At 44.6% G+C, this 19,762-nt stretch overlaps 1 protein-coding gene across 11 annotated transcripts in view; it reads left to right on the forward strand.

The window, feature by feature from the left end:
- The window catches only part of LOC119979752 (PR domain zinc finger protein 2-like), a 212,523-nt gene that overhangs the window by 73,160 nt on the left and 119,601 nt on the right, over positions 1-19,762 (forward strand). For all 11 annotated transcript variants that reach the window (XM_038822363.1, XM_038822364.1, XM_038822362.1 and 8 more), the window contains exons 2-4: positions 7,940-8,011; positions 9,774-9,891; positions 17,148-17,251. In XM_038822363.1, coding sequence (XP_038678291.1) covers positions 8,003-8,011; positions 9,774-9,891; positions 17,148-17,251 — 231 coding nt within the window. In that variant the 5' untranslated portion in view covers positions 7,940-8,002. The remainder of the gene's footprint in view (positions 1-7,939; positions 8,012-9,773; positions 9,892-17,147; positions 17,252-19,762) is intronic.

Consider the following 19,762-nt stretch of genomic DNA (forward strand, 5'->3'; position numbering starts at 1 on the left):
AGGATTACTGACGCAAGTCAGTGCACTAAAGACATTCATTAGTTTCTAGGAGATATGGTTTTATCAGTGATTACCTGATGCATAAATTTTATTTTGTGGAAAGTGAGTTTTGGCTTTAAGCCACTGAAAAATGGACTACTCTTACAAAAATTGCTAGTAGAGGTTAAGCCAAGACTGATTCTCCAAAATAATATTCTCCGGGAACAGTTTCCCCCTATATAACCTAGACATTGCATAAGATCTGTGTCTCATTTTGTTTTATAATTTCCTTGTTAGGTGCCTTGGAACATTTTATTATGTTAAAGGCACTATACAAATGCAAGTTGTTGTGCCAGGTCACCTACCTGAAGTAGCTCAAAAGCTATTACAACATTTGGCAAGATTTGTATGGCTGCACCAGATATTCACTGCTGGTATAAATCAGTGCATCCACCTGAACCAGCTCCTGCTACATCTGCATGTCACCACATTATGTGCAGTTTTGTATTGCTGTACTTCCATCTTCAACTGTGATAAAGCTGATAACTTTGAGCCTCTGACAGTGTGCCGCTTTTGCAAAGGGTGAAGGCACAGAAAATGAGCAGCTCCAATAGGGATGAATTTAGATAATAAAATATCAAGTGTGGAGGTCATTTTCTGCTGAAGTGTTGCTTTCTTGGAGCCAAGAGTAAAGCAGAGTTTTGAGGCTCATTTTCACACTCTCCTGCATCAAGAGCAGTGAATCACACACATAGTATAATAACAGTGTATGACACATACTTGGAGAGAGACATATTTTACTGAATTTGACCTAGATAAAGTGCCAGTCTATTTCCAAACTCAATTACAGTGTTCTGCTTTCAAGTACTTATTTTTGCTCCGTCATTGGAGAGGAGGGTACCTGACAGTTGCAGACTTTCATAACCCTTTCAAATAATAGGGGGTCAGTGCTTTCTGCCCTCATACAGACACAAGTCTCTGATTAGTCCCTGTATGTTAAAAAAGGATAAAAACCATGATAAAAGGGTTGATGGAACTTTAAGTAGGAAAAGGAAATGTTTGTATCAAGACAGACCTGCAACCCATGTTATTCTGTGACGTTACTAGCAGGCCATCTGGAAATCAGTTTAACAGCATCAGGAATCCCAGGGGGTTAGTCATGGCATCAGACAACATAAAAGTGTTACAAGGCAGGGTTAATTATTGCAGTAATGGAAATGCAAGTCCGGGTACTGTTTCTTATCTGAACCTTGAAGCTTAAGCCAAGCATCAAGGGCAGCTGTTTGCGTTAGGTCCTGGAGCTGAAGTATGCATGAAGTCCCAACAGTACAAATGGATGATACACACACCACAATGCAGAAGGGAAGATATCCAGGTTGTCTGCACTGAAACACTTGCCCTGCCTATGTTGTGTGTGTGTGTGTGTGTGTGTGTGTAACTGGTCATGCTCGACCAGCTGCAATGGGCGGGCCACATTGCCTGCATGCCTGACACAAGACTTCCAAAACAAGTGCTCTACTCGGAGCTCCACGGTGGCAAGCGATCACTAGGAGGGCAGAGGAAACATTAAAAGGGCACTCTGAAAGCCTGCTAAATAAATACAACATCTCCACTAACCTGTGGGAGTCGCTTGCCTTAGAATGTACAAGCTGGAGAAAAAGCATTCGCGGAGGTGCCAATCGTTTCGAGCAGTAGGGTGGAGCATGTGAAGGCCCAGCGGAAAAAAGAGTGCAGAATCCAGAGCGTCCCACCCACCTCATCAAGCACCACTTGCCAAACCTGTTGCAGCGTCTACGGATCCAGGATCGGACTATTCAGCCACTGCAGAACCCACTCAATGCTGAGAGACTGCCCAAGAAGAAGATCTGGCCCAAATTTAATCTCTGCACCCCTTCATCCCGGTTTGCTGTGGCTCAGTGAAGCACTGTTGCCTCCTGAGCCGCAGGTGGCACGGTGGCTAGCCCTGCTGCCTCACAGTGCTAGGGACCCGGGTTTGATTCCGGCCAAATGGCCTCCTGCACTGTAGGGATTCTATGGATTCTAAGGTCTGGCAGCTTCTGTGGAGAGAGAAACAGAGTTGACGTTTCAGAGCCTGTATGACTGAAAACGAGTCATACACTGCAAAGATTAACACTCTTTCTCTCTCCTCCGAGGCCCGCCAGACCTGCTGAGCTTTTCGAGCATTTTGTTTTTATTTCAGAGTTCCTGCATCTGCAATATTTTGCTCGTCATGTGAGAGTACCTTTAAGAAATGGGTGTTTATTAGAGAGCTGCAGTGATGTCAGAGTGGGTGGAGCTAGGCTGTCTGCCTTTTACTTTTGCTTTGGGCTGTTTGCTACAGGGTGTGTTTAGTTTTGATTTGAGAGCTGGATAGCTGCAGGCAACACAAGGAGCTGTATAAGGATCACTCTCTGCAAACTAAAGACTGTACAGATCTATTGGGTGATTCCAAAGTGCTGACTGCTCTCAGTAGTAAATTTAAACATGATCTCTGTGTTAAAAAGGGTCTTTTGTCTTATGGGTGTTAATAAGGAAAGATTAAGGTTTACTTAGAATATTGTATCTGTGGGGAGGATTGGTGTTAGTTGTTATGATGTTTATGATCAGAGGATTAGATAGGGTGGACAGTGAGAGCCTTTTTCCTCGGATAGTGATGTCTCGCACGAGGGGACATAGCTTTAAATTGAGGGGAGATAGATATAGGACAGATGTCAGAGGTAAGTTCTTTACTCAGAGTAGTGTAAGGGCATGGAATGCCCTGCCTGCAACAGTAGTGGATTCGCCAACACTAAGGGCATTCAAATGGTCATTGGATAGACATATGGATGATAAGGGAATAGTGTAGATGGGCTTGGTTTCACAGGTCGACGCAACATCGAGGGCCGAAGGGCCTGTACTGCGCTGTAATGTTCTATGTTTACTGTGGGTTTATAAAGTGTTAACTGGTTTCAGAAATAAACATTGTTTTACTTTAAAAGTACTGTAGAGTTCTGTTGCATCACACCTGCAGAGTGGGCCCGTGTGCTCCATAACCACAATCTATTACAAGTTGTGGGTCAGGTGAACTCCATGATACACTTTGGGGTTCTCTAAACCCTGACCATAACACTTATTATCTGCGTCAGGAGGTATGGGTTCAAGTCCTAGAGATTTTGTGCCAGAATCCAGGCTAACACCTCAGTGCAGTAGTGAGTGAGGCATTAAACCAGTCTGCATTCTCAGACTGATGGTACTATTTTGACAGACAAGCAGGGCAATTCTCCTGATGTTCTGACCAATATTTCTCTTTCAACACCCAACTAAAACAGATTATTAAATTGCTGATTGTGGGAGCTTGCTGCAAGTAGATTGCCTGCCATTTTCCTTAAATTGTAACTGATTGCTTTTGCAAAGTATAAAAGTACTTTTTGAAAGAAATCGAGACCTTTCATGTAGTACTTTAATGAACACATTTTTAAAAAAATCACAAGACAATTCATGGATAAATGCAATTGTCTCATGATGAAATGCATTCAATTCCTTCTATTGGATATTAGAAGTTTCAATTACGGACTGAGAAAATAACGTTTTTTTTAAAGTTGTGGGAGCCTGCTGGCCAGATTGCCTGAGTGACCTGTTTTCATTAGCAAAATCCATAAATGTGGCGTAGGAATTTCCAAGTGGGAAAAGTCAATGGGAACTGTCATAATATACACACAAGTATATGATGGTGCACAGACAGGCATTGATTGACACACAGGATGACCAATGAACACACAGAACACAGCAGCCAATCACCAGACAGGACACTGCCACTATAAAGCCAGAGGGCTCTAGTTTTCCCGCTCTCTTGGGATGGAGCCTCTGAAACAGTCAGAGCCTGTGAGCAACAACTAGAACATACACCATGTGGTAGGAAGATAGTCTGGTCAGGTTAGCCTCAGGTCTCCAGTCAACTCAGCATAGTGTCAACCCACAGTTTAAAGTATGTATGATAGTTAAGAGTTCAATAAAATCGAGTTGCATTTCTTCAAGTGTTGGAAGCCTGTCTCTCTCATTACTGCAGTAAATGCAGTCCTCGCAGACCCAGCTTACCCAACACATCAGGAACAATGGGAAGTCAATTTTGTGCAAATTATATATGTGCATGTTATTTTGTTGATATACTTTCTAAAACTGGAAAAATCGCTTTCAGTGCAAACTCCAGAATAATATATGAAAAATGCAGCAACTTACAATACTTAAAACAAAAGTGTATTTCACCAACAGTATCTTTACTGCCATACCTCAAGTGACCTGGGAGTTTTATTAAAATGTAACCGTTCAGAGTAGGGCAATTTGCAGATAGTGAAAGATGCAGAGGCAGCTTTAAATACGTACAGAGTTCGCAGTTTGCTTCTTGACCACAATTTTACGATGTGAGTGCCACCTACTCATTTCAAATACGATTTGTCTTCATTTCAAGTTGTAATGTCCCACAGCCTTTTATGTTGCATATATGGTTAGATTTGTCCATTACCATGACTCCTTGTGTTTGCAGTTGTGTTGGTCACAGATTGTGAAATGTGCCAGTCAGATAAAAGATGGATCTTGGGTGCTTGCAGGTAGTGTTGACCTTCAAGCAGATATCTCAGTTTGTATTTGAGTAGTTTCATCCAACAAATGAGCAAGGAGATTTGGGTTGATACATTTAGTAGTAGGACAGCATTTAATCGTTTAAGGATGTATTCGTACGGAAGGATAAGACTTGCAGATCTAAATGGGCTCAACAAGTTGTGGTTGCTGAACTGTCTTGTGGGGTAAACCTTCCAGCCACTTCTGGTAGTATGATTGTAAAAGATTTTCAAGTATGCTCTAGAATTAGTTATCCACTGTGATCAGATCTGCACTGCACCCAGCAGGATGATCTCTGATAACCTCACATTACCCATGCTACGTCTGGCTGTGTGCGGTGTAGGATGGAGGTTATCAGCTTTAACTAAGAGAAAGCCTTTGTCAGAATATTGCACACCTACATGGTGGATCTGCCTTCCAAAATGGGTTTTGGGGAAGGAATCCTAATTGGATCCAAATGCTCATATGAAACATGAATAGTGCAGTTTCAATCGGTCCAATCAATTATGGAGCCAGCAAGGCTTCCCTTTCTCGCCTCTATTTTCTGCGTGCTCTATTCCAGCTTTTGCCAAGCCTATCAGGAAGGATGCAGGCATAAGAGGAGTGACAATCAGTCAATGGTGGGATTTTCTCCCACAGTCCAAAGATGTGCAGATTCGGTGGATTGGCCATGCTAAATTGCCCTTAGTGTCCAAAAAGAAAGGTTAGGTGGGTTTACTGGGTTATAGAGATAGGGTGGAGGTGTGGGCTTAAGTGGGGTGCTCTTTCCAGGGGCTGATGCTGACTTGATGGGTCGAATGGCCTTCACTGCAAATTCTATGATTCTTTGGTGGAACAGGGCATACCCAGGGATGTTGTATTGGATATTGTCTGAAAAGTATGATTCATTTTGAGACAGCTTTCTCAATTTTGGCACAAGTCCCCACATGTTAGTGGGGAGAACTTGCAGGATCGACAGGGTAAACCATCCATGCCAAGTGGTTGATTCATCTTGGCCTCCTGAGATCCCAGCATCACAGTAACCAGTCTTCAGCCCATTTGATTCACTCCACTTTATATCGGAAAACAGCTGAAGGTACTGTATGTTCTAAAAGCTATGAAGTTACTGTGAAAGTCCCCTCATCACCACACTCCGGCAGCTAGCACAAAAAAAATGGTTGTGGTTGTTGGAGGTCACATCATCTCCATCCCAGGACATGACTGTGGGTGTTCTATCTTCAGCTAATTTCATCAATAACTTCCCTCCATCATGAGGTCAGAAATGGGGATGTTCAGTGATTCAGTACCATTTGCGACCTCTCCAATACTGAAGTAGTCCATGCCCATCTGTACAGAAAGACCTGGACAATGTTCAGGCATGGATGGTTGACCCTGTTGATCCTTGGCTGATAAGTGATGAATAACATTTGTGCTACACAAGTTCCAGACAATGATCTCTCCAACCAGGGAGAATCTAACCACCCTTTCTTGAGTAACTCTTCCCCCACCCCCGCCTCCATCCCGACTCCACAAAACCTGTCCACCATCTACAAGGTGGTATAATGGAATATTCTCCATTTACCTGCATGGATGCAGATCCAACAACACTCAAGAAGCTCAACACTATCCAGGAAAACACGGTGGATGATTTGGCACACATGCACTACCCCAAACATTCACCCCCTCCACCACCAAGCCGAAGTACACACTACTGCCATGATGTACATAAAGCACTGCAGCAACTCACCAAGGCTTCTTAGACAGCACCTTCCAAACCATGACCTCTACCACTTCAAAGGTCAATTGCAACAGATGCATGTCAACACCACCACCTGCATGATCGCTTCCACACCTTCCTGACTTGGAATTCCTATCACCCTTCAGTGTCACGGAGTCAAAATCCTGGAACTATCTTCGTGGTATGGTAGCACAGTGGTTAACACTGTTGCTTCACAGCTCCAGGGTCCCAGGTTCGATTCCCGGCTTGGATCATTGTCTGTGCAGAGTCTGCACATTCTCCCTGTGTCTGCGTGGGTTTCCTCCAGGTGCTCGGGTTTCCTCCCAGTCCAAAGATGTGCAGATTAGATGGATTGGCCATGCTAAATTGTCCCTTAGTGTCCAAAAAGGTTAGGTCGGGTTGCAGGGATAGGGTGGAGGTGTGGGCTTAGGTAGGGTGCTCTTTCCAAGAGCTGGTACAGACTCGGGCCAAATGGCCTCCTTCTGCACTGTAAGTTCTATGATTTGTATGATGATTCTATGATTCTTTGACAAAACTGTGGGTGAACCTACCATTTACTGTTGCAAACAATTCAAGAAGGTAGCTCACCATCGCCCTCATCCAATTAGAGATAGACAATAAATTTTAGCCTTGCTAGCGATGCTCACATCCTGTGATGATGGACTGTTTTTAAAGCCCAAGTTAGAATGTTGTCTAAGTATTGCTGCATATGGATATGGAGGAGTTGTGAATGGTACTGAATGTTGTATGGGTTTGATTTGACAACGTTGCCGAGCAATGCTCCAGTCAGTTGGACCATGCCACAAAACCTGCCCCCTGTGGAAAAGTCTGTGCAGTTAAACACCTTTGACCACAGGTTTATCGGGTAGTGATCCACACGTAATGTTCTTGAGATCCTATCGGGGGACTCTGCTGAGCAGGCTGTCAAAGTCATTGCGCTGCAACTTTCAAACAAACTCCGATCAGTAGCTTAGCTGATGTTGGGAAGAGCTCACCCCATTACTTCTTCCTGCATATTGAAAGTCTCACTGCTTTCACATGCTGCACTCAAGGTAGCTACAATGGGAAAGAGGCTGCCACCCACCTCCTTCTGGAATGTGTCTTTGCCAAGCAGGTCTGGAAAGAGATGCAGTGGTTTTTGTTGAGGTTCATCCCGAGCAGCTCCATAATACAGGACTGTGTTCTTTAGGGGTGTTGCCAGGGAAGTGCATCGAATAAATATCAACTTTTTGGTTCATCCAAAACTGCTGTTTTCTCCAATAGAAAGAGCTTAGGTGACAATGTTGCAGAGGAGCACATTCCCTCTGAGGGATACACCAAGGCTTCAGGCAGCTACTGAAAAGGCAATGCGTGAGGGCCACTGTCTAAGTAAGCCCTTCCCACCATGGGGCTGCAATCTGTGAAACTCATCAGGTTGTATCTTTGACTTAGAATGATTGTTGTAAATATTACCTGTACTTGTAAATTAAAGAGTATCACATACTGTATTGAAAGAAATGAATCTATTTTCCATTTTACATAATAGTTCAAATTTAACATTACATAATGTACCTTTACAAATTTTTAATGAATAAAGTATATTTTTTTGGAAAGAAAGGTGAATTGTGGTATTGCTTCTTTAAGATATGCGTTCACTCTTTTGTTTTGCAGCAATGTGAGCCAATGACTGATCGATTAGAAGAGGATTATTAGCAAGAGATCTTGTAGTTTGCAATGGAAGAAGTGAGTTTAAATGCAATTCAGATCATTTCATTGTATAGTGGATGCTGTATTATTTTTATTACCTTTCACACTCTGCTGAGAGGGAACAAAAGTAAGTGTCTTTGACAAAGAATAAGTACATTGAGAAGTCTTACAACACCAGGTTAAAGTCCAACAGGTTTATTTGGAATCACTGGCTTTTGGAGCACATACTGGCGCTTCGAAAGCTAGTGATTCTAAATAAACCTGTTGGGCTATAGCCTGGTGTTGTAAGATTTCTTACTGTGCTCACCCCAGTCCAACGCCGGCATCTCCACATCAAAGAATAAGTAGGGGAGGAGGAAAGCTGGTTGTGGTGGATGTTTCACTTTCCTCCCTGACTACAAATCCTTTAAATCCCTTGTTTTCATGGCCTAGAAATGTGTTGTTGACCACGGTGAGTTTTTATTTCTTGTGTGGTTTAACATTTCCTGATAGACTTACTGAATCTTATGGAGATTTGCGTATCAGCTGGATGCAATCCACAATGTATTTTGAACCATGGTATCAGTGATTCACCTTGCCAGACATCTATTCCAGTAGAATTCCCAGATTTCAGCCCAGTTGTTTGAGGAGGGTCATACTTATGTTTCCGATCATCTTCCGGAATGGTGTAAGCCATACCTCCCACCATGATAGCAGAGAAGGTTATTTCTAAGGAATTCATACTTCACCTTCCTCCTATTTTTCAACTTCACCTTCCTCCTATTTTTCAAAGATTTTTCTCAAACACAAAAGCAAATGCTGCAGATGCTGGAAATCTGAAATAAAAATAGAAAATGCTTGTAAATACTAAAAGCCAGCAGATCAGGCAGCATCTACGAAGAGAAAAATAAAGTTAATGTTTGAAGTAAATGGTCTTTCATCCATCCAAATAGTAAGAAGTCTTACAACACCAGGTTAAAGTCCAACATGTTTGCTTCAAACACTAGCTTTCGGAGCACTGCTCCTTCCTCAGGTGAGTTCACCTGAGGAAGGAGCTGCGCTCCAAAAGCTAGTGTTTGAAACAAACATGTTGGACTTTAACCTGGTGTTGTAAGACTTCCTACTTGCTCACCCCAGTCCAACGCTGACATCTCCACATCATGGCATTCATCCAAATGGCATTAATCGTATGTGATGATGAATGTCATGTAGCTGTTCTGCTGCAGCATCATTGTAGCTAAATCTGATCCTGTCTTTACAGAAACAAGGGTTTCTGCTTAATGACTAAAGTTTTCTGGCTTTTTTTAATCTCCAAATTCAGGGGATTGAAATAATATGCAGTGATATACTGATCACAATAAGATGAACTAGCTGAAATCAACTACGGTTTGAGACTAGGCCATTTTTAAGTTGCTCATCGCCGTTATCTGCTGGATAATGCTGCTCCATTGAGCCATATCATTCTCCATTTGAGATGTGAAAAGTTAATAGTGCCCTGTCTCCTTGCGGATGTTAAACATCCAGTGGTATTATCCAAAGAAGAGTGGAGATGTGTCCTGCCCAACACCACTGGTTACATTCATAGCCTCATTGACTGCAGTTCAAAGTAAGTCATTGACTGCAGTTCAAAGTAAGTCATTGTATTCAAACAACATTGGCGCTACATAAATCCAAGCCTTTTATCTAGTGCATTACCTGATCTTTGGCGAATAGAAAGTGTGTCATGAATCCCCAGTTATAAAGTCCTTGCTTTTTCTTCAAATAGTTTTTAACAGCCAAACTCAAAAAAAATCAAATTGTTATAACTTTTACTTTGCAGGGCGTTCAAATGTCTGCACCTAAAATTGAGATGTTAGCTGATGTGCCTCAACGTGTGTTGAAGGGACTTCCTCAAGAGGTGACTTTACAACCGTCAGCGGTTGATGAAAAACGCTTAGGTGAGTATTTTAAGCCTAAAGATGATCACGTATAGAAAGTTATATTTTATTTTTGTAAGCTTACAATTTTTGTACATGTTATTTGAACTTTCTGTTTTTCGTTGTTTTACATTGGCCCAGTTTTGGGTGGAACAGAGTTTCACAGAATTTACAGTGCAGAAGGAGGCCATTCGGCCCATCGGGTCTGCACCGGCTCTTGGAAAGAGCACCCTACCCAAGGTCAACACCTCCACCCTATCCCCATAAACCAGTAACCCCACCCAACACTAAGGGCAATTTTAGATACTAAGGGCAATTTATCATGGCCAATCCACCTAACCTGCACATCTTTGGACTGTGGGAGGAAACCGGAGCACCCAGTGGAAACCCAAGCACATACTGGGAGGATGTGCAGACTCCGCACAGACAGTTCTGGTCACCATTCTGTCTGTACGTGAAGATGCATGGCATTCAAATTTTAAATATATATATTTAATTTCACTTTTTCAATTTTATATATAAACAGTAAAACAGTAACAAGACACCCCCCTGCCCCCAGCAAAAAAGACTCCCAATTCCCTCCCCCTTTTCCTAACAACTAATGGTGGCCAGCTCTTTAAAGTACAGAATAAACAGCTGTCATGTCTGGTAGTACCCCTCAATTTCCCCCCTTCACTGTGTACTTCACTTTCTCGAGATATAAAAATTTTATAAGATCCCCCAGCCATACTGGGTGGAGAAGCTCACTTCCGCTCCAGTAACACCCGCCTATGAACAGTCAGTGAGGTGAAGGCCAGAAAATCAGCCCCCGAGGGCAGCACGGTGGCACAGCGGTTAGCATTGCTGCCTACGGCGCTGAGGACCCGGGTTCAAATCCTGGCCCTGGGTCACTGTCCGTGTGGAGTTTGCACATTCTCCCGTGTCTGCGTGGGTTTCGCCCCACAACCCAAAGATGTGCAGGTTAGGTGGATTGGACATGTTAAATTGCCCCTTAAATGGAAAAAATAATTGGGTACTCTAAATTTATTTTTTTTAAAAAAAGAAAATCAGCCCCCAGCCTTGTGTGCAGCTCCTGCAGGTCCGACACCCCAAATATGCCCCCTAAGGGTTTCAGCTCAATTTGTAGAATCGCTGACATGGTGCTAAAGAAGGAGATTTGCAGGGCCCCTCCCACAATGCTCACATTCATCCTCCACTCCCGGCAACAATCTGCTCATCCTGGATTTGGAGAAATGCGCTTTCTTCAACTGTATCAACCTTATCCTTGCACACAGCAGCGTTGTATTCACCCTTTGCAGAGACTCGCACCACACCCTATCCTCCAACTCCTCCCACTTAGCCTTAAACCCCTTATCAGATGTCTTCTGCAATGATCCTACCATAAATCCCTGACGTACTTCCCTCCTCCATCCCTGCCAGCGACAAAACCCTCTCCAACAATGAGGAGGGTGGTACCGCCAGGAATGTTGGAAAGATTTTTTTCACGAAATTGCGAATCTGTAGGTACCTAAAAATATCCACCTGTGAAAGCCCAAATGTCTCCCGACAGCTCCTTCAAGTTCGCAAATCGCGCTTCCAAAAACAAGTCCCTCATCCCTTCCACCCCCTTCTCCTCCTACCATCTAAACCTAGCATCCAGCCTCACCGGCTCAAACATGTGGTTTGCACAGATCAGCGCCAGCTTCGATACCGCCCCCAATTTAAAGCGTTGCCAAAACTGTCTCCATATCTTCGGTGTGGAGACCGCCACCAGGTTCACTGAATATTTCCGCGGAGAAAATGGCAATGAGGCCATCATTAACACCCAAAGCTATGACCCCCCAGTGGGTAGCACTGCTGCCTATGGCACAGGATCCCGGGTTCGATCCCGGCTCCGGGTCACTGTCTGTGCGGAGTTTGCACATTCTCCCCGTGACTGCTTTGGGGTCATAGCTTTGGGTTTCACACACCACAACCCAAAGATGTGCAGGGTAGGTGTTGGCCACGCTAAATTGCCTCTCAATTGGAAAAAAAATGATTGGCTACTCTAAATTTATTTCCAAAAAACTCCGGCCCCCTACACCACCTCAATTCCATCCGCACCCATACAAACTCAGGATCTGCACACCACCTCAACACCTTCTCAGCATTCGCCACCCAGTAATATATCAAACTCAGCAACGCCAAGCCCCTTGACTGCCGGTCTTTCTGAAGGACTGTCTTCCGAATCCTAGCCACTTTACCCACCCAAATCCAAAATCAATTTCTCCACTCTCCCAAAAATGATTTCGGCAGGAGAACCGACAAACACTGGAACAGAAAGAGAAACTTTGGCAACAAATTCATTGTTGCTGACTGAATTCTGCCTGCCAAGGACAGAGGGAGACGATCCCACCTTTGCAAGCCAACCTTAACCCTACTCGTCAAACCTGTAAAATTCAACTTCCGAAGCTGGGCCCAATCCCGAGCTACCTGCACCTCCAGATACCTAAAGTGGGAACCTGTTAAGTGGAATGGTTACATCATCCCCAGGGCAGCTTCCCTCCCCAGCAAAGTGACTGGAAACACTCCCTTTTCTCCCAATTCAATCAACATCCTGAAAAAGTAAAAAAATGATATCGCCCATTGTCACGTACAACAGAAGATCATCAGTTTACAAGGATATCCTGTGTTTGTCTCTTTCCCTCCCCATTGTTCTTTTGACTTATCCGAGGCCCTGGATTACGACACCCTTCTGCATTCCACTGTGTAGCTGAAAGTATCCCAAACTTATTTATAAGGACACTGACCTGAGATATAGCAACCAAACACACAATCCCAAACCATTCCAACACCACAAACAAATAGCCCCATTCTACCCTCTATCAAAAGCCTTCTCAACATCCAACACCACAACAATCTTCTGCTGAAGGTTTAAAAGTCACCTCACATTCGACGACAACCGTCGACCCTTCACAAACCCCGTCTGATCCTCAATAACCTGAGAGTGACACTCCTCCAACCTCAATGCCAAAATGTTGGCATCCACATTTAATATAGAAATCAGGCAGTACGACCCACACTCCATCAGGTCATTACCCTTCTTTAGCAGAAGTGAAATGGACGCTTGCATCATTGCAACTAGAAGAGACGCCCACGATACCGAATCCTCAAACATCTCCACCAGCACCAGTCGATCAGCCAACTTTAAAAAAAAAACTTCACTCAGAACACATCGGCCACCAGCGTCTTACGCCTCTGCCCAATAGCTGTCCGGACCTCCTCCTCCCGCAATGGCTCCTCCAACCCTTCCCAGTCCTCTCCTTCCACCTTAGGATACCCCAGCCTGTCCAGAAACTCCAGCACATCCTAATCCTCCCCAGGAGGCTCCGACCTATAGAGATTTTTGGAAAACATCCCATTACCTTTTTCCGGTGCAGACACAAGTCCACAACCCGAATCCCACATCTCAACAATCTGTGGGAAGGCCGCCTTCCGCCTCAACTGACTGGTCAAGAGATGACTGGCCTTATCCCCATATTTGTACATTACCTCCCCCCTTAAGCCCCACAACTGGTGCGCCAAACTTTTTTCTACTAGGCAGACACTCTGGAGTGGGATCACTCGACTATCTTCCATCTACCTTCAAGATCTCGTCTACCAACCATTAGCGCTCTTCCCTCGCTTCCCTAGCCACCTCTGCCTTATCTGAGATTATCCCCCCTCTCACCACTGCCTCCAGGGCCTCCCACAGCACCGAGGGTGACACCTCCGCATTCTTGTTAAACTCCACATACTCATCAATGGCCCTGGCCAGCTTCACACCAAATCCCAAATCCACTAACAGCCCCACATTCAAAACCACATCCACCAGGTGCAGAGCATGATCTGAAATCGCTATTGCAGAATATTTCACTTTCCTCACCCTGGCAGCAGAAACCTCCCATCATGAAAATGTTGATAACGCAAATTTACATTATGCACTGGAGAGAAAAAGGAGAATTCCCACCCCCAGGGTGCAAAAACTGCAACGTATCTGCTCCACCCACCTCCTTCATGAACTGCGCCAGTACCTTCGCTACCCCTGAAGGGGTCAACGACTTTGGCTACACCGGTCCAACTTGGGGTTCCGAACACAATTCGAATCTCTCCCTAAAATCAACTGATGTTCATCCATGTCTGGTATAGCAGCCAGCATCCTCTTCATGATCGTTACATTGTCCCAATTAGGGAAAACTCTTGCTGACTTCACTGGGCCCCCAAACCCCGCACATTCCATGTAACCAATCAAATCGGGGGGTGTCTCTCACTCTTTCCCCCTCCCATCCCCGCGGTCATTTCCACTGCTAGCGGTTCTCTCCTCCATTCCCCATATTTCTAAACCAGAGCCCACCCACGATGGCAGCCAGCCCCACCCTCGTGATGGGACAAAGAAAAACTCCCAGTCCATCAGACCTCGACCTCCCCCCTCCTCTGTCCCAGACATCTCCCAGTCACTTCCTCTCGAACCAACTCCCTTCTCCATCCCCTACCCCCCACCATTCACACCTCCTTTGCTCATCGAAACCTGCCTAAACCGGTCCAGAAGCCACAGCCCCTCCCCCTCACCAGAGCCCACAGCACCCAAATAAACAATCACAAAAAGAAACCCACAATACCACACCTATGATCTGAAACTCCCCCACCACCTCTTTTGACCCTGAATCTGCTCATCAGCACTCCCTTCAAACGCCCGCCAAAAAAAAACACGACAACAAAAAGAAAAAGCCCCAAATAAAACACACCAATTTCAATTAACAGCAACTCTACAAAAAAAGGAACAAGGGAGAAATAAGAAAAAGCACATACCTTTACAACAGTGTCCTCATACAAACCCATCCCAACCACCAGCACAGTCCCTTTCAAGTCCACTCAGTTCAATCCAAGTCCTTGAGCTTTAATAAAAGCCTCCACTTCCTCCGCTGCCTTGAAGAAATGGACTGGCATTATGCGTAACCTGCAGCCTCGTCAAGTACACTACACCACTCTTGAAAAGCATTGACTTTGCCTTGTTCGAGGCCACTTTCCAATTCTGCCATGACTTGTTGATATATTTGAATACCAAACCTCCGATTCTTATAGGCCCACTTCAGGAACCTCTCCTTCGTCTAATAGCTGTGGAAACATGCTATCACTGCTCATGGTGGCTCATTTCCCTGTGGTTTCGCCCAGAGCAACCGTTGGGCCCATTCCAGCTCAATTTGGGGTGGGAGGTGGACCTGCTTCTACCCCCCATCGACTTCATAAATATTGACTCAAAATATTCAGTCGGCCTCGGACCCTCCACCCCCTTAGGCAACCCGACAATCTTGCGGTACTGCCGCCTCCACCTATTCTCCAGGTCTTCGACTGTAGATCTCAGGCCCTTGTTCGTGTCCTCCACTCTCCACAGCTCAGCATCCAGCGAGTCCAACTGATCTCTGTGTCACTCCAGCATCTCCTGCACCCCTTCAACACCTCACTGCTCCCACACTGTCTCTGAAGTCTTAGCCAAGGCCTCCATTATCGAACCCAATGTATCACCCACCGACATTTTGAGGGCCTCCACCATCTTCTTCCCTTGCCTCTCAAAGCTTGACAAATTGCCTTTCAAATTTGACAGCCATTACCTGCGTCAGCTTGTCCACTGTGATAGGTGCGGCCCCACTTGACGGACTTGCCTCCGCCATCTTCGAATTGTTGTGCTTTCTTTTCTACTTGGTCTTTTCTGTGGCTCTGTTCCAATTAGGACAATCGGTGAATTTGCCTTTCTTTCTATGCTATCTATGTCCGAATGCTTAAGAGTTGCCAGGTATCGAATGATACCACCAGATGTTTCAACCGGCTATCGATCAAAGAGCCAAACACCAGTTAGTTAGTTCAAAGTCAAGGGTACTTTATTTACACACAATTAGTCATGCAACGTAGACACTACTAGTTAACTGCACCTATTGACTAAGACAACCTTTACTTAACTTTGGGCACCCGGCTTAGGTCAGAAAACAGTGGCCGCTGTTCAATTCTGGATCTCTCTGGTTCGAAGGAGTAACTGCTGCTCAGCTGGGCTCATCCGTCTGGTAGCAGGAGTTGAACTTGGACTCGCTTCTGGTGTTGCTACGATTGGCGATGACCGTGACCGGGGTACCAAGGCCAAAAGAGAGCGAACATATGGCGAACTCTTCTTATACTCGGGGTTTTCGCGCACTTTTGGGTGGTCCTTCGATTTGGGCCTTACTAATTGGGTGATCCCTGATCATTCCATTTGATTCCCTAACCAATAAGTGGGCGGGGATCTGGATGGCTGGGGTTGTCCCAATCGGTCACTGACCCCGTTGTTTGCGTTTCCCTTGGACAGGGAGTGGCGCCGAAATGTCTGGGACTGTCCCGGTTCCTGGAGTACCAGTCCTTTGTTTTCGTGAAGATGGGCCATCAAATGCTAATCGGCCTGATTAACATGCTAATTGGACGGGGTTTCGATACCGTCTGGACTTTTGCTTACAAATATGCATTTCAGATTTTGAGCCTGCCTGATTCTTGGCTTGTCCATTTTACCCGCCAGGCTTTGCGAGTTGCTCTAGTTGGAAGTGGCCATCCCAGATGGCTGCAGATTCCGCAGGACTTCACACCTTGCTCAGTTCCTCAGAAGGGCTACCGCTCGCACCTTTCTTCCTGATATTCTTTTTTTGCACCTTTTGACATTCTCACACAAAAGACTCTGAAATGGAACAAATCCACCAGTTACCCCCAAGAACCGGATGAAAAGGATCAAGGGCTCGAACGAGAGCTACCTTAACATTCGACGACCCCCTATAGGCCACCACTGAAAGTCACAAGATATTCAAATTGATGACTGGAAAAGTTTATGTGCACATTTACCTTATTGTTCAAACACTGAGGAAAGAATCACTCTTCAGTATTATGGTGTAACACCATGAATGTTTAAAATCTGGTTCTGGGTGTACTTCCTGGCTTCCAATTCTTTGAGGTTATTTTTCAGCAATGATCTCGTCTAGGGTTCACCTGCATTGTGAACTGGAGTGTGGACCATGGATGCCTTTTGATTCCACTCCCTCCTTTCCACCCGCACCACCTCCAAGCAGATTTGCAAATCATTTGACAAATGTTACATGGAGCTTAAGAAGCGACCAGCAGTCCTGTATAATATAATTAATAAAACGCCATGTGGAAAGCTCCATGCATAATTACTGTTAAATACCTTGAACATAGTGGGTACTTTTTCAACTCAAAAAGTTTCAAGGTTAACTCTTGGCGACAGAACTTCATAAAACTTTGTCTTTCAGGTGTGTGGGCCACAAAATCCATTCAGAAAGGCAGAAAATATGGTCCATTCTACGGCGAAAGGAAGAAAAAGTCCCAGGTCAAGAACAATGTGTATATGTGGGAGGTAAGGACTGTCTGGATTCCACGTCATTAAGTGTGTCATTTAAAAGACATAACTAGTTCTGTGAACAAATACTATATTTAATTTAAAAGTCTTTTTAACTCATTCAGAAAGTGAATTTATATTAAATGTCTACTAAAAAATACTTCTGTATTTGCTGAAATACCTATGATTAACTTTAGAAATTACAGGCTACAACCTTCACTTTATTTCTTCTCTCCCCTGCTATCTGTGTTGGAAAATTGGCACACCACGTCACCTTTTTAAAAAAAAAATCTTAAAAGGCTTTCGGGCTTTTTCTGTTAATGTAAAATATGACTTTTTCGAAAAAATACTAATTTGCCACCTCAAAGTCACTGGAGATTAATCTATCATAAATTGCTTCATTCTCCTTAGAATCTATATCTGACGAGCTGGAGCATAGAAATTTTAAAATATTCAAACACAAGGAGGCCATTCAGCTGATTGTGTAAATGCTGATTGAAGATGAGCTATCCAACCTAATCCCACATTGTTACCCTAAATCCATAGCCGTACAGGCCATGGTTCTTCAAGTAGACAACCATATACCTTTTAAATGTGATGCATGATTTTGCCTCTTACCAGTCCCTCCCAATCTCTGGGTGAAAAAATGTTTCCTGATCTCTCTAATCCTTCTACCACTTTTGGTTTTAGCCTCCTTTGCTAAAGTAAATAGGTCATCCTTTTAATCCAATCTAGGCCTCTCATAATTTTGTCTTTCTCAATTAAATCACCCCTCTGCCTCCCCTGTTCCAAGGAAAATAATCCCAATCTCTTCTAGGAACATAGGAACAGGAGTAGGCCATTCAGCCCCTCGAGCCTGTCTTGCCATTCAATGAGATCATGGTTGATCTGTGGCCTAACTCAATAGACCTGCCTTTGGCCCTTATCCCTTGCTTAACAAAAATCTTATCTGATTTAAAATTAACAACCGTTATAGCTTCAACTGGTTTGTGGGAGAGATAGCTGAAACTTTCCAGTCCTGGCAATATCTTGGAAATCTCCTCTACACCCTCTCAGTGCAATCACATCCAAATCCTACGATCTCCCAGGGTCGGAGGCCCCCTGGTGCATACCCTTTGAGCAGAGTGGTACCCTGGCACTGCTGCTGCCAGACTGGTATCCTGGCAGTGCCACCCTGGTGCCAGCCTGGCACTGTCAAGGTGGTATTTTCAGGGGGCATTGCCAGGGTACACTGCCAGGGTGCCAGGCTGGCATTCTTCACGTGGCTGCTATCGAGCCGGGGTGCACTGCATGGGTGTTAGGGGGAGGTGCCCAGTGTCGGTATTTGGGGAGGGGTGGGGGGGTGGTGGTGGTAGGTAGGGTTGCGTCACAATCTCCAGAGATCGAGAAGGCATCAGTGCAGAAAATGGTGCTATGTGCGACCTTTGCTATCTAAGCCGGGGCACTTAATAGCATTGTTTCTCAGCGCTGCGAGCGCCGGGAAACAACGCACTCGCTAGTTAAATTGTGCCTTGAACTTTTGAGCCATTAACTGAAAGGATGGCATGCCAAGATTTTGTGTTTCGAATGAATAATTTATCAATGACTAAAAACCAAACGCTATTAAATGCTATTAACTTTTCATAGGCAACTTGTACTTTAAACTACCAGAGTCAGCCACTTTCTTCTTTAATGCCAATCAAAAACTCTCTCCTGGAACCTGTCTAAAGTGTTTGGCAGCACCCAAGCATTACTTCTACTCCTTTCCCAGACTCCTTTCCCAGTACTGTCTTCCACTGAAAGTTTTCCCTGGGGACTCTCCTAGTTTGAGCTGGGCAAATCCTCTAGCCTCGTTTATAACTCCTCACAAATTTTGTTTTCAAACTTTGAGTTTGATGCACTATCAATGACCACAGAAACGCGGGTGTAGTCCGAATTGAAGGCTTTAAACGACAAGATGTTTCCCCAGCAGCTCAAGTACAGAAAAGGAAGCTGCAGGGGAAACACTGGTTCTTATACCCCGCCTCAATGGGCGGAGCTACCTTACATTCTGACCAATAGGTTACAAACCATTGGGCCAGTGAGCAGCGTGCCTTCTCCACCAGTGGTGGCTCAGCACTCCCAGGTACCGTAGTACCTCTAGTCATACAAACACAGAGTTCAAGCTCCCACCTGCCTCCCATGTGGTGAACAATAGAGTCAGCATTTCCTCTGCTTAAGATGTAGGCCAACATCTTTCTCGTTTTGCTCTCCAACACTTGCTGCAATGTACATTAGACCAAAAACTACAACTGTCCCTTGTGATGTCTCTGGGTTTAGGGGGAAGCCTGAAACTTGATCTTTAAATGGCTTTCTCTACCCTGCTATATATGGCAACTGGAAACACACAAGCCTTGAATCCAAGTAGAAATGTTAATTAGCTATCTCTTCACCACTGTTTTTATCTTGGGAACAAAGCGACAATTTCCACCTCAATTCTTCACAATGTGATACTGATAACATCTTTTCAGTTTTTTGGAGACTTAGGGTCTTCTTACTAGCGATGATAAC

This window comes from Scyliorhinus canicula, chromosome 16 (genome assembly GCF_902713615.1).
Source record: "Scyliorhinus canicula chromosome 16, sScyCan1.1, whole genome shotgun sequence".
NCBI classification, from domain to species: domain Eukaryota; kingdom Metazoa; phylum Chordata; class Chondrichthyes; order Carcharhiniformes; family Scyliorhinidae; genus Scyliorhinus; species Scyliorhinus canicula.